A 15,464-nucleotide genomic window follows, 5' to 3' on the forward strand; every position below is an offset into this window, starting at 1 on the left:
ATTTAAGATTAGGGTATATACGAGTCATTATCCATGTTTATAGTTTATAAACCGCTTACGTACATTATGCATGTATATAGTATTAATTATAAGTTTTATTTTTTAAATTTTTTTTAGGGTATATACGAGTCATTATGCATGTATATAGTTTATAAACCGCTTATGTACGTTATGCATGTATATAGTATTAATTATAACTTTTATTTTTTAAAAAAAAAAATTTAATACAAGAATTTATATGCATAGTACACAAAACTAAACCCTAATTTAGTGCTATATAGCACTAAATTAGAGTTAGGGTTCAATAAATAAAATATACCAATAACACATGTATATATATATAAGAACTTATACGAGATTTGACTAATTAATGAGGAGAGTTAAAATAAAGTAGTACTACTAAATTGTTAAAGTATGAAATATAAAAATTTATTTATATTACGTCCACAAATGTAGACCCTAACCCTAATTAGGGTTAGGGTTTACTTATAAGTATACTATATATGGCACTAAACCCTAAGTAGTACTATATATATAGTTTCTAAACCGCTTACGTACATTATGCATGTATATAATATTAATTATAAGTTTTATTTTTTGAATTTTTTTTAAACACAAGGATTTATATGCATAGTGTACAAAACTAAACCCTAATTTAGTATATAGCACTAAACTAAAGTTAGGGTTCAATGAATAAAATATACCATTAGCACTTGTATATATATATATTATCTATATAAATAATATACAAGAACTTATACAAGATTTGACTAAATGAGGAGAGTTGAAATAAAGTAGTACTAAATTGTTAATGTATGTAGTATTATATAGAAGTTGTATTTATTGAACTATTTTCTTTAAAGTTTTAAAAAATTGAAAAAAAAAAAAACCAAAAAAAAAATAAAAAATTCCTACAGTCCGCCACGTGGTGGATTGGAGACGTGGTACTTTTCAATGTGGCGGACTGCCCACATTGTCCCAATAAATGTGGCCAGTCTGCCATGTGGACAATTACACGTGGCTGTATGTGGCCACGTGTAAAATGGGCACGTGTCCATATGGGCATGTGTCCAGATTCCATGTGGCCACGTGCACTAAACCAAGTGGCCATGTGGCCATGTGTCATAATCCACGTGGCCATATGGCCACATGGCCGAATACCACGCGTGTGCTGAGGCACGTGGACTAAATCCACGTGGCCATCCAAGGACGTGGTCCATCGGACATGTCGCAGGTTCAATTAGTGACGTGCTCATAAAGAATATGTTGCTGAATGGCCGCATGGCTACAGTAACGGATATTGTAGCCACATGGCTAATACCCGATTTTTTTGTAGTGGTAGGTTATTTTATATTTTTCTTATTCTGTTTCCTTTATTAAGTTTATTTTCTACCTTATTTGGTTTACGGTTTTTTCTCATTATTTATTGTCTCTCTATAAATAGAGAGTTATGTAATATTGTTTAATATAGTATATATTCAAGATGTAGTTCATACGTCTCTCTATTTCCGCTCTCGTTTCCTTCTCTTTCATATTTTTATATTTTATATGTATTTCTACACACCACCTCAAATGCTACTCGGATCTGTGGTTTCTTGCGTTGGATTTGATTAATTTTGCATTGAGTTTCAATTACATATATGTTGCCAGTAGATTTGTATTGCAAAAAATGTTCAGATTTTGATTTCTGTTCCCTAATGTGTTATTGTTGTTTTTTAGGTGTATTTGGTGTGAATCGTCACATGGGTACCGGTAAAGTTTGTGTAACACATTCTTATTTCAAAATGCGCATATGGCAATCTCGATAAACCTTGTGATCCATTTCTTATTAAAAAAAAAATTGTAACGCCACTATATCACACGCGTACCACAATTTTACCATTATAACTCACTATGTTGACACGTATTACCAATTCACCATATTTTTTTCTTTACACAATGGCTAATCCAATAATTAATTGATAACGTCGCGTCAATATAATAAAATAATAGTGTGGTATGCATTTGCAATTCCTTACCTGCGGTTTACATTCCCAAAGTCGAAATTGGACGCTTTTTGGAGGATAATTATTGAGGTTTATGGGAATCATCATGGTTGAGTCATTTTTAACATCATCTACAATGAAATGTATAAAATGTTTTATGCATGAAAAGTGTAACATGAATTGAATTACAGTTGCATATTTCAAAAGGATCCACAATATGTTTTCAGTGAAGGTACGTCGTTATCACGTAAAGAGTTATTATATGCATGTATGACTATGATGCAATATGTGTAATGGAAATGAAATAGTTGGGCGGTATTATGTAAAAAGCTATGTATGCATGACAGTATGATAAAGAATGTAAGGAAGGAAAGTAAAGAAAATATAGATAGTCAAGAAAGTAATGAAAGACACTGGTACTGCGCGGTACATTATATTATGTTATGGCTATGTATGAGCCATGAATAGGAGGCTGTGCAGCACACAAAACGATGGTTATGCGAAGGTGTGGCATTGATATGGATTCATCCTCCAACAGTAGTGGGGCTAAGCCAGTAGGGTTCCAAAGAGAGGAGATGCACAAAAGCCAGTCCCATGCCGATATGGGGAGTACAAGAAGCACAACCTTGACTCTGTGAGTTAATCATAACGATGATAGAGAAATGAAAGATAGGACGTACATAAAGTAAAGTCAGTACTAAAAATACATATAGTAAAGATGGTAAAAGTGTTAAACCATATTCAGCACATCAAGCCGTGACTGCCGTGCCTCCAGCTCCAACCTGTCAAGACCATAAAAGGAAAGAATTATGTGCATCACCATCCAGCAATTCTCACGCAGTATCTGCTCAACAAGGAAAGGAAGCATCTGCGATGGTCAAGGATATCATATCCATCTACAAGGAAAGACAATCAACATCCTAGCAAATCAATATTATTCCTGTCCATTCTTAGCTTATATTTGACACCATTTACCATGTATACAGTAACGGTAACTTAGGACAGCTTGTGTATATAATACCTAGCATATCACGTTGTAATGTAAGCAAGGAAGCACTTTTCAATATACAGAATTCTCATTCAATCCATTTACTTTTCAGAAAGAAGTAGAGTAAAAAAGCATACAACAGAGTTACATAGTTTTACAATAATATGGAATATTTTCAACATAGTTTTATGATAAAGATAAATATATTTTACGAAATGATAAACTATTTACAATATAGTTTTAAAGCAAAGATAAATGTTTTCTTTGAAATGATAAAGTGTTTACATGCAGTATAGTTTTATAGAAAAGATAACTGTCTCGATGAGATAACAAATTGTTTACAATATAGTTTTATAGTAAAAGAACATGTTTTAATGAAATGATAAAGTACTTTTAATTTAGTTTCCAACTTGATTCTCTTTATGCAAAACCATGCCTACACGCATTATACCTTGTCAACATTAGACATCATAGGACTAGGAACTTCTACTCTTTGCAAGAATAAATTATTTGTACCTTGTCAATACGCATTCAAACATGTTACAAGGTCAAAATGACCAAATCTTAAGGATATGTTTGGTACACATTATAGCTATTCCATTAAGAAAATGAAAATAATAAAGACAACATTATCTCTTCTATAAAGCCAAGCAAAGCGCTAACATAAAACCGAAAAAACTATTTATAGTAGGCATGAAGGAGCAAAATGAGAAACGTTAGCAAATTACTAAAGTTGGTTTTGAGTCGGGTGGTGATCCAGAGAATGTTGTGTTCAATAAATCCTCTTAGTTGTTGGAATAGCACTTTTCATTTCCCTTAATTTACTCACAACATATTTGTACGCTAGAAATTAAGATCAACAGGCTGCATCGATCTTGTCTAACAACCATATCAAGAAAGCGCCTCAAAAGAAGATGCCCTTATTTTATGTTTGACAATACTTCATTACAAATGACAAATTAAGAAGCTAATTAATCAGTTGCTTTGTGTTTAAGAAGAGCAAAGAAATTAGTCTGGCTCTCGAACTCAGTAAAGGAGACTTGTTCGTCAAGTTTCTTTCTAACCGAGTTAAAGAAGTCGTTTAAAATCGCTTCTCCAAAATGTGCCTTGATCAATCCTTCCGTTGTGGCTCGCAAGCTAGAAGTCATTATTTGGGCTTTGGGAAGACTACCAAGTTCTCCCATTGCGATGAGAGGCAACTCCTCCATTCTCTCTATGCTAAAACACCCATTTCCATCCACTGCAGCTTCCAGTTCTTCGGGAGACATGTGATATGCTGGTAAATTAAAGGAGTCCACTTCTTCCTCTTTAATTTTTCCCTGAACCAAATGATAAACGTTGAATGTTGCACATCCAAAGACTAAGACATATGCAGAATCCAAATTTGAATCCAATCCGATTTTGACTCTTAATGGAGAAATTCCGATTTAATCCTTCACTTGATTTGATTAAACTTAATCACCAAACAAAAAAGGAAAAAAAAAATGACATTATAGTTTCATATAATTTTAGAAGATGCAGAAGAAAAGGATACGTAAGAATAAAAGGCTTTCAGAGGCATAATTGAGATTTAGTGCAATTGTGTGAGCAATATGGCATGCAATTGTGAGAGGACCCTTGTGGAGCCCACCTGCCCGGATAGATATTCGAGCAGCCTTAGACTGCTCAGGTAGGTAGATCCTAAAAGGGATTTTCACAAAATTACCTGCCCAAGAGTATGGGAGAACAACGAAAACACCTCTTAAATGTTATTTTCTTTGACTAACTGAAAACATTTCATATTGACCAATATTTTATGATGTGCCAAACACTCAAAAATAGGAACAACCATTTCCGTAAAACATTTTACGAAGGGGCTATGAAAATACAATAGAAACTTGGGGTAGCTGATGATTTCTTACCGTCCTGACCATGTCCAAGAGGCACGACTCCAAGAGGCTACTCGTCATACTTTGTGTAGTTTGAGAATGGAGGGTACCATTGCGGCGGCCGGAGAAGACAAGTGCAATCAATCCTCCGGTCACCAACTCTTTAGCCCTGGCTTGCAGAAAACACTCCATGTCTTCAGCAAATTGAGTTTCATATGCCTTGACAACTTCATCTTTCGAATTTGAGTAGTAGATTCTCCCTTTATTCCAAGCAGGGGAGGTTTTGTCAACAACTGGTTTTGGGACTTCCGAAAGCCAATGGATGGCATAAGAAGCATGAACGAAGTGCAAGGATGCATTGGGAAACAAGCGGCTATAGAAAGAACCTGCCACGGCCGCTGCATAATATCGCCTGTCTGGCGGGAGGGATGCGAAGAGTGTGTTGAAATCATTGGAGACGTGATCGTTGAAGAAGACTTGAAATTCAGGGAGCTGAGAATGGAGTTCTTGGCATTCATACTTCAACCGCACTGCCTCAATTATGTTTTGCACTGCGAAAAATGTATTAGGCCCAGTGGAACAGCCTAAATCTGCAATTCGAAAGGTGGTTGACGAAACAAAGTTGGTTGTGTCAAGCTTTTTAGCAGCTGATTCAATTATTAGCTCTTTTGCAGCATCGATAACTCCTCTCTGAAACAACGAGATTTTGTTAAAAAATAAAGACGCGGGAATTTCGGAACAATAATGCTATTTAATAGACAATCATACTATTCTCATACGACTGGGATATGATGTGAAAAAGAAAAACCAATGGTTGATTTTCACAGTCACGTCACCACAGTAGTATAGTAGTCTACTAAATAGCATTTCTCTTTTCGGAATTAAAGAAAGTATAGTAGAAAATTGTTTGGGAATGATTTAACCATGGCGAATTTGAATCGATTTCTGGTTATCTTAATATTGTTAATCTTGTAATCAGATGATGTAACTAAACAATATTAGACCGAGGGTTACGTGAAAAGCTTTGTCGCGGGAGACCACGGCATTGAGCTGGCTCACTATGGCGTTGACCTGTGGCGGTGGGCTATGAGTATTTATTTGTCATTCATTGTATTGTTAAAGAACGTAATTAGATTAGAGAAATCCTATTTGGTTGACTGATGTTGTATAGCAAACACTGGGCCGGGTGACAGTCAAATTCAGTCTTTAAATTTTTTTTTTAGTAAGTTTTTACTGATTCAGACGCTGATTTTTAATATAATAGTCTACTGAATATCTTTAAAAAAAAAAAAAAAAAACTAGTCAAGTTTTTCAGATTTCATCACCCATCTTCTCCCCTCTCTCACTCTCTCTCTCTCTCTCTATAGATTAACACCTGCCAGCTGCATCTCCTTTCAAATGAGTAGGCCCGATCTATATATATATATAGTCTCATTGTTTCCAGTACAGATATGGAGATCTGAGTTGAGAAATCGACAAAACAGATATGGATAGCAATGAATCAGATAGATCTATCGAAACAAAGTAGTAGAGGAGAGTACCTGGTAGGAGGAGTTGTTGGAGTAGCTATCGACGCTATCTCCACCTTTCATCGGATATGCTTTAGACGGTTTCGATGTTTGCTCCGCTGCCATCTCTTTCTCTCTCTCTTTTTCGCTCTCTCCGGGGCTAATCTATTAACTATTGCCTCTATGGGTCTATTATACAATAATATCATGGCCAAAGTCAAAGAAAGTTTAGTCTTCTGTTGTCTAAAATTGTGACTAGTGGCATACTCAACTTCCACAATATCTTAGGATATTTAAAGAGTAATGCTAGTCTACTTTGACTCCCAAATTTATACACCAAGACGTGGCCGGCAAGTGCCACATTATATATATATATTTTCACTCAATCTCAAAAAACTCAGAAATTCTCTCTCCTTAGTCCGTTCTCTCTCTCTCTCTCTCTCTCTCTGTTTATCGTGTTCTTTGTCTTCATCAAGATCCAGGAGTGGGGTCAAGATCTGGGGCCCCTGCAAGTGGGAGGACAGCTTCATGAATCATGGGTATGATCTTTCCGTAGCTGGGTCGAGTTCCCCCGGCGTCGCCGGCTAAACGGAGCAACCTCCAAATTTTCGGCTTCTGTTGCGTTGGTTCAGTTCCATCGGCACCCTTCTTGGTTGAGAAAGAAACGGATAGCAAAGATATGAGAATAGGAAATACAGGTAACACAGATTTTAGGTGGTTCGGCCTATGGCCTACATCCATACTTCAAAGCCTTTTCTTGACTATATCTTTTCTTAATATATTTGATTCTATACAAGACTCTATTTATAGAGAAAAAATATGAATGTTACAAGTCTTTCTACTTCTATATTAACAACAATAAATTTAATTTATTATCTTGTAGCTCTTGTCTCTTTAAGTTCTTATAACTCTTATCTCAATACGCTCCCACAAACCCAACGATAGATCATAGACGTTGAGGTTTGATCTTGAACATCAAGAATAAGAAAAAAAAAAAAAAAAAAAAAAAAAAAAAAAAAAAGGGCTACTATGGCCTGAATTGTAACATCGGTTTCTATCACTGAAACTTGGACTTTGGCGACTCTGGCCGGCATCGGCGTTGAGACTTGGACATCAGTAATTTTGGCTGGCATCGGCTACTATGGCTAGAATTTCGACATCGGCAATTTTGGCCGAAAGTAGATACAATGGCCGAAACCTCTTTGGACTTTTTTTTTTTCTTTTTCTTTCAACAAATTAAAAAAGAATTAGGTAGGTGGTATTTTCTAGTAGAAGAAACAATTAGTGGTAATGTGGCATGTTATCCTCACAAAGAGAGAGACTCACGTGGGTGTGAGAAAAGAAACAGTTCGGGCATAGGATGAGAAAATATGGAAGGATGAGGAAACCCAAGAAAAACAAAAATTGGCATACGATGGATATTTGTGGGCATTTTGATTTTGGTTATTTGAAGATGCAAAAGGATGAGTGAACAAAAAAAAAAAACAAAAACAAAAACAAACATTGGCACAGGATCGAATATTGTTAGCCTATAGCTCTGATACCACGTAAAAATTAATAATTTAAGAAATATATGAGAATAGGAAAGACAAATAGAATGAATGTGGTTTGGTCTATGACCCACGTGCACACTTAAAAGCCTTTTCTTAGCTACATCTTTCCTTTATATATTTGATTATATCCAAAACTTTATTTATAGATAAATAATATGAATGTTACAAGTTTCTTCTACTTCTACATTAACAACAATAAATCTAATTTATCATCTTGTAACTCTTGTCTCTTAAGTTCTTGTAACTCTTGTCTCTTTAGTGTTTATAACTCTTGTCTCAATACAGGCCATCACTCAAGGTGCCGAGCTCTCCACCATTTCCTCTCGGACGGGCAAGCTTCCAGAACGGCCATGGACTCGGAGGAGGCCGAGAAGTACATTCAGCTGGTGAAGGAGCAGCAACAAAGGGGCTTGCAGAAACTCAACAATACGGGCCATCACTCTAGGTGCTAAGCTCTCCACCATTTCCTCTCGGATGGGCAAGCTTCCAAAACGGCCATGAACTCGGAAGAGGCCGAGAAGTACATTCGGCTGGTGAAGGAGCAGCAACAAAGGGGCTTGCAGAAACTCAAGGGTGGGGGAGGGGGTGATGGGGGGTTTAGTTACAAGGTGGACCCCTATTGTCTTCGTTTTGGGGATTATGTTGTGCACAAGAAGGTGGGTATTGGGCGGTTTGTTGTGTTTAAATGTTTTGGCTTTTATTTAATTGTAGTCTGGAGAGACTGGTTGATGTGGATTTTGGTTTTCATTTCTTTCCCCATCTTGGTGGTTGCTTCAAAACTGAAGTCTCTCCGTCTTGATTGAATAATAGATTAAAAAATTTCAATTTTACAAAAATGGATGGGTGCTGTTTCTTCCCCTCACATTCTTCCCCTTGTTGTCTCTCCGTCTTGCCACTACAAAAAATGCCTCAATTCGCCGCTTGTCTACAGTAGCGGTTACTGTAGCCACACGGCCATATAGTCGCTTGTCTTTATGACCACGTGGCTGACAGTATGTGGAAAACAAGTGGCTGCGTGTAATAAGTGTATTTATACACGTGTCCAATCGGACACATGTGTATATTACACACGGCCATATGTAATTTTGACACGTGGCCAATTGCTTTTAATCTAATATATATTAAAAAAAAAACATTATAGCTAGGGTTTCGTTTTCATGCATAATAATATTACTGTATACATGCATAATGACTCGTTTTGTACACTATGCATACAAATCATTGTATTTATTTATTTATTTTTAAAAAAAAAAAAAAAAAAAAAAAAAAAAAAAAAAAACTTTAGTTTTTTAATTATATACATATATAATTAGGGTTTATGGCTATATATAGTATAGCCACATACGTTTAGGTTTTATAGCTATATGCTATATGTACATAGCATACTTAGGGTTTACGTGTTGAGTTCCTTATATATGGTATTCTTATAAGTAAATCCTAACCCTAATTAAGGTTAGCGTTTACATAAATGGGCGTACTATAAATATATATATAGCACCAAATTAAGGTTTGGTTTTGTACACCATCTACGTTTTTTTTTTAAATATATATATATATATATATATATATATATATATATATATATATATATATATATATATATATATATATATGCATGCATGTAAACGGTTGATGTAATTATATACATTCATAATGACTTGTATAAATCCTAACATTGGGGTTTATGGCTATATATAGTAAATGCACTTATTGTTAGGGTTTCGTGCTATATATAAACAGTATACTTATGGTTTAGTCCATTATATAGTACATACACTTATGGTTAGGATTAGGGTTTATGGCTATATATAGTATATACACTTAGGGTTAGAGTTAGCGGCTATATATAGTATATACACATATGGTTAGTTTTTAGGGCTATATGCTATATGTAAATATTATACTTAGGGTTTACGGGTTGAGTTCCTTATATAGGGTATACTTATAGGTAAACGCTAACCCTAATTAGGGTTAATATTTACATTTATGGACCTACTACAAATAAGTTTTGCCTTATTTTATACTTTAGCAATTTAGTACTAATTTGCATATTGTACTATATGCATATGCATATTGTACAAAACTAAACCTAAGTTGGTGCTATATATATATACCCTAACTCTCTCTCTCTCTCTAAAAAAAACCAAATTAGGGTTTTCTTTTGTACACCATTGCCTTAAACATTTCTACGTTTAAAAAAAAATTAAAATATACATGAAAAAGTTAAAACTATATACATATATGCATAACATATGCATGCATGTAAACGGTTTAGAAACTATATACATTCGTAATGACTTGTATATACCATAACCTTAGGGTTTATGGCTATATATAGTAAATGCATTTATTTTTAGGGTTCTACGCTATATATAAATAGTATACTTACGGTTTATGGCTATATATAGTACATACACTTAGGGTTAGGGTTTATGGATATATATAGTACATACACTTAAGGTTAGGGTTTATAGATATATATAGTATATACACTTAGTGTTAGGGTTTATGGCTATATATAGTACATACACTTAGGGTTAGGGTTTAGGGTGTCGTTTTATGAGTTAGAGTTTATATAAATTTATATAAACCCTAAAACATATTTGTGTTTATATAGTATATACACTTAGGCTCGAGTTAGGGTTTGTTTTTGTGTTTATATATATATATATACATATTATTTTTCAAATATATAATATAAATTTAGAAATGGAGACGTGTATTAAAATTACACGTCCCTGATTGGCCACGTGGATTTAGGCTACGTGGCCAAAATTCAGCTAGGTACACCGCGCTGGACAATTCCCACACGCCACCTGGCCAAATTACTTTTAAAAAATATATATACTTTAATTAATAAAAATTTCGAAAAAAAAAAAAAATTATTAGTTAAATGGTTAGCTATCTCTGGAAGCTACCCATTTTCAATAGTTCTCTCTCTCTCTCTCTCTCTCTCTCTCTCTCTCTCTCTCTCTCTCTCTCTCTCTCTCTCTCTCTCTCTCTCTCTCCGTCACAGCCGCACCGGCCAGCTCCCCAGCAATCGTGCGTCCGCCCTTCTTCCCGTCGGTGACACGCCTTCTCTCTAGCTCTATCTGCTCAGTTCTCGCTCTCTCTTTCTAATATCTCGCTCTATCTCTCTCTTTCTCTCTACCTTTCTCTCTCTCTCTCTCTCTCTCTCTCTCTCTCTCTCTCTCTCTATCTCTCTCTACCTGTCTAAACTTCGGCCGGCCAGCACTTAAGGTAAGGGTTCAGTAACCCTCTCCCTTTCTCTCTCTCTCTCTCTCTCACTACCTCTCTCACTCTCTATCTCTCTCTCTGTATCTCTATATCTATCTCTCTCTCTCTCTCTCTCTCTCTCTCTCTCTCTCTCTCTCTCTCCCTCTGTAATGTAACGTGTGGTTATGCTTTTTTTATTTTTTATTTTTTCTGTTATTATTAATTTTTTCCTCCCAAAAAATGCAGGTACAAAAACTACAAGAACCATATATTACACCAGAGTACACGATTGTGAGTAATTTTTACATTCTTTTTCCTTCATTTTTTGGCTATAATAAATTTGGTAAATTTAATGTATTTGTTTAGATATTTTTCCTAATTGTTTATCATTTCCAGTACATAGATATATTGTTGGGTTTGTATATATATTGTTGTGTCATTTTTTTGGTTTTGCTGTGATTGGTTATTATGCATGGAAAATATGCGTACAGTTTTATGTTTTTTGGTGAAATATTTTACTGTGCTACGAATTTGTGTTGTTATTATCATTTTTGGCAATTATCATATTTTGGTTTTTTGGCAATTCTAAAAAACCGAAATATGAAAAAATGAATTCTAAAAATGGTCCACATATCCAAAATCACTTTTTTAAAATACAATTGTGCAATTGTTTAAAATAAAATTGAAACAAGTATGTCGTACTATTTCAACATTTTTTGCTATTAAAAAAAAAATTTTAATTGATCATTTGTGTTGGTATTATCCTTTTTGGTAATTTTTTACAAAAACCATTTTAAAACAAACTCCCGATCATTTTATAATAAAATGATCGTATCCAACAATTTCAACCAAAATTAAAAATCAATAATTAATGAAAAAAAACCCTTAAAAAAAAAAACAAACAAAAACCTTAACCCAAAACTTCAAACTCTAAAACAAAACAAAAACCCTAAACCCTAAACCCTGTAAAAAAAATTTAAAAAAAAAAAAATTAAAAAAAAAAAAAAACAAACAAACAAAAACCCTGACCCTAAACCCCAAACCCTAAAACAAAACAAAAACCCTAACCCTAACCCTAAACCCTTTAAAAAAAAAAAAAAAAACAGAAACTCTAACCCCTTAAAAAAACAAACACCCTAACCATAAACCCTAAATCCTAAACCCTTTACAAAAAGCTAAACCCTAACCCTAAACTCCAAACCCTATAACAAAACAAACACTCTAACCCTAAACACTAAATCCTAAAACCATAACCGTAAAACCCTAACCCTAAACCCTAAACCCTTAAAAAAAAAAAAAAAAAAAGAACCCTAACCCTAAACCCTAAACCCTAAGACAAAACCCTAACCCTAACCCTAAACCCCAAACCCTATAACAAAACAAAAACTCTAACCCTAAACCGTTTTTTAAAAAAAAACCTAAACCCTAACCCTAAACACTAAATCCTAAAACCATAACCGTAAAACCCTAACCCTAAGCCCTAAACCCTAAACCCTAAACAATAAACCCTTAAAAAAATAAAATAAAAAATAAACCCTAAACCCTTAAAACAAAACAAAAACCCTAACCCTAAACCCTTAAAAAAAAAAAAAAAAAAAAAAACAAGAACCCTAACCCTAAACCCTAAACCCTAAACCCTAAACCCCAAAACAAAAACCTTAACCCTTAAAACAAAACAAAAACCCTAACCCTAAACCCTAAACCCAGACGGGAGCATCTATTATGAGGTGGTTAGGGACCCCGAGAAGAATTGGGTGCTCCCGAAGGGGAAGAACCAAAGAAGATTGTGTTGCAGTACAATGTTGCAACACAACCCGTAGGACGAGCCTGCAATCGTTTTAGGCGTGCTACGAGCATGCTTATCAGGAGCAGGTCCTACATACATATGCGGGACGAATGGGCGAATGTAGATAAGAACATTAAGAAGGCTATGTGGGACGCGCTGATGGTATGTTAATGAATCTAATTTATTTATTTAAATTAAACTTAAAATTTAGTTTTTGTTGAACTGTTAAAATTAATGCTTAAATTGAATGTGCAAGAGGAGTTTTATCTACCTGAATCTGTTGACGAGCGCAAGGCACAGCACGAAGCGTGGATTGATATTGGTCGTAAGCACCGATCGTGGAAGTCAAAGTTTAGAACCAAGCTACATATTCAAGATGGTGACACGCCTGAGATTATACGTGCGAGAGTGCCGGAGAAAGTTTTTGAGAAGTATGACACAGCAGATGTGGAGTACCTTCTGAGCGATTGGTACACTGAGCAAAAAAGGGTATGTAGATCTTTGATTGTATTATAAAATTGGAGCTCATTTTTAATAACAGTTCATTTAATTTTATTACTACTTTAAGTGTGTCAATGCTTACATTTTTATGAAATGTTCAATACGTAGGCGACTTGTGAACGGATGAAGCGGTTGCGGGAGCAGAATGACCTCCCTCATTGTCTGGGCTCCAAAAATTATGCCAGATTTAATCACGATGAGGTTTGAACATATATATGTAATTGTTTTTCATATTTGTGCCTAATTGTTTTTTTTTTAAACACGATATATAGTATTACTGAATGTAAAATATTTCGACTGGATGGCAACAGGCATGTACATCTGGCACGCCACCCACTCGTGCCGAGTCGTTCGTGAAGACGCATACAAGGAAGGACGGCACTTACCTGAATGAACGTGCACGAGTCCTATGCGTATGCTACTGATCTATTTTACTAATATTTCTAAGTTTTGCGTGTGATATGGCATTATTCAATACATGTGTATTTTATGTTGACGACGTACAGGAGAGGATGACACAAGGTTTATTCAGTGATCCTGCTGCCACGCAGAGAATCTCATGTGACACGGTGCGTTGGGCACCGAACGACGCGTACGAACAGGTGGTTGGGAAGCCTTAGTACGCGGGGAGGGTTCGGCAGGTTGGGCCGAACGTTACTCCTGTTCGTGGAACGTGTTTCTCGTACATAGCTCACTCACAAGGGGGACCATCTGAGGGCACATCTCAGGATTGGGCCAAATATGCCCGGCAGATGGCGGAAATGCAGACGATGTTACGTGCTGAGCGAGAGAGGAATGATGTCTTGGAGCAGCGCATGTGACAATTCGAGGCCTTCATGGCCTCTATGGGAGTATCACATGCTCAGTAGTCTTCACCTGCAAACGTAGGTAGTACGTTGTCTGTTAGTAGTGCATCTGCAAGTATGATTCATATTGTATATACAACAAAATTATTTTCAATTTGGTTTCATTAATTGTTTAAATTTGCATATAATATTATATACTTTAATTGTTTTTATTGCTTGCAGGTAATGCAACAACGATTGGTCCGTTGTCGCCTATTGGACGACAGCTGAGCCAGCACTCCCCTGTCACTACACCATCGCCCGCTACGCCATCCCTTGCGCAGCAATCGCTGGTTGGCGAGCACACGCCTGAGATAGTACCTCTTGATCCACAGGGATGCCCTTCAAATGTGTAGATATTTTGTGTAATTATTTTTTGTTAATAACGAATACGTTTATGTTTTGGTATTCAAATGTGTAGATATTGTTGTGTTGATTTGTATAGTTAACAAACATGTTATTAATTATTGATTTGTGTAATTTGATTTTGTGATAATTTTGGGTAAAATAGATTTTGCTATATTTTTGGGCGGAAATAAGAAATTCAAATAAAAAAAAGTAATTAAATTAAAAAAGTAATTAACCAAAAAAAATTTAAAAAAATAAATAGAAAACTAAATTAGAAAAAAAAATTAAAATTAAAAAAATAAAAAATAAAAAAAAATTGCCACGTTTATTTTAGTACACGTGGCCACTATGCCACGTGTAATCACTGTACACGTGGCTGACAGTTGGCCGCGTGTAACCTACAAAGAAGAAAACGAAAAAGAAAAATAGAACAATGTTGGGGTCATTGTTTTCAAAGAAGAAAACGAAAAAGAAAAATAGAAAAATCTGATGTAGTAATACCATGTCAGGATGTAAATAGATGGGTGTGGGGAGTTGGGTGTAAACCTAGTATTTCTCATATTTAAAATGTATTCTCTAATTTGTTTTTTATCAATATTTTTTATTTGGTAGAATATTTTATAGTTTTCTTTTTCTATTTTCTTTATAAGTTTATTTTCTACCTTATTTGATTTACGGTTTTTTCTCACTATTTATTATCTCTCTATAAATAGAGAGCTATATAATATTGTTTAATATAGTAAATATACAAGATGTAGTTCATACGTCTCTCTCTATTTCCGCTCTCTTTTCCTTCTCTTTTATATTTTTATATTTTATATGTATTTCTACAAACCACCTCAAATGCTACTCAGATCCGTGGTTTC

General features: G+C 34.9%; 1 protein-coding gene across 1 annotated transcript; it reads right to left on the reverse strand.

Moving 5' to 3' along the window:
* Positions 1 to 3,842: 3,842 nt before the first annotated feature.
* On the reverse strand, positions 3,843 to 6,492 carry LOC133867284 (loganic acid O-methyltransferase-like). Its single transcript, XM_062304004.1, has 3 exons — positions 6,383 to 6,492; positions 4,875 to 5,531; positions 3,843 to 4,292 (listed from the first exon to the last, which is right to left on the reverse strand). The coding sequence occupies exons 1-3, from the start codon at positions 6,473 to 6,475 to the stop codon at positions 3,945 to 3,947; spliced, it is 1,098 nt and encodes a 365-aa protein (XP_062159988.1). The 5' UTR covers positions 6,476 to 6,492; the 3' UTR covers positions 3,843 to 3,944.
* Positions 6,493 to 15,464: the final 8,972 nt, after the last annotated feature.

Source organism: Alnus glutinosa, chromosome 4 (genome assembly GCF_958979055.1).
Source record: "Alnus glutinosa chromosome 4, dhAlnGlut1.1, whole genome shotgun sequence".
In the NCBI taxonomy this organism is placed as follows: Eukaryota; Viridiplantae; Streptophyta; class Magnoliopsida; order Fagales; family Betulaceae; genus Alnus; species Alnus glutinosa.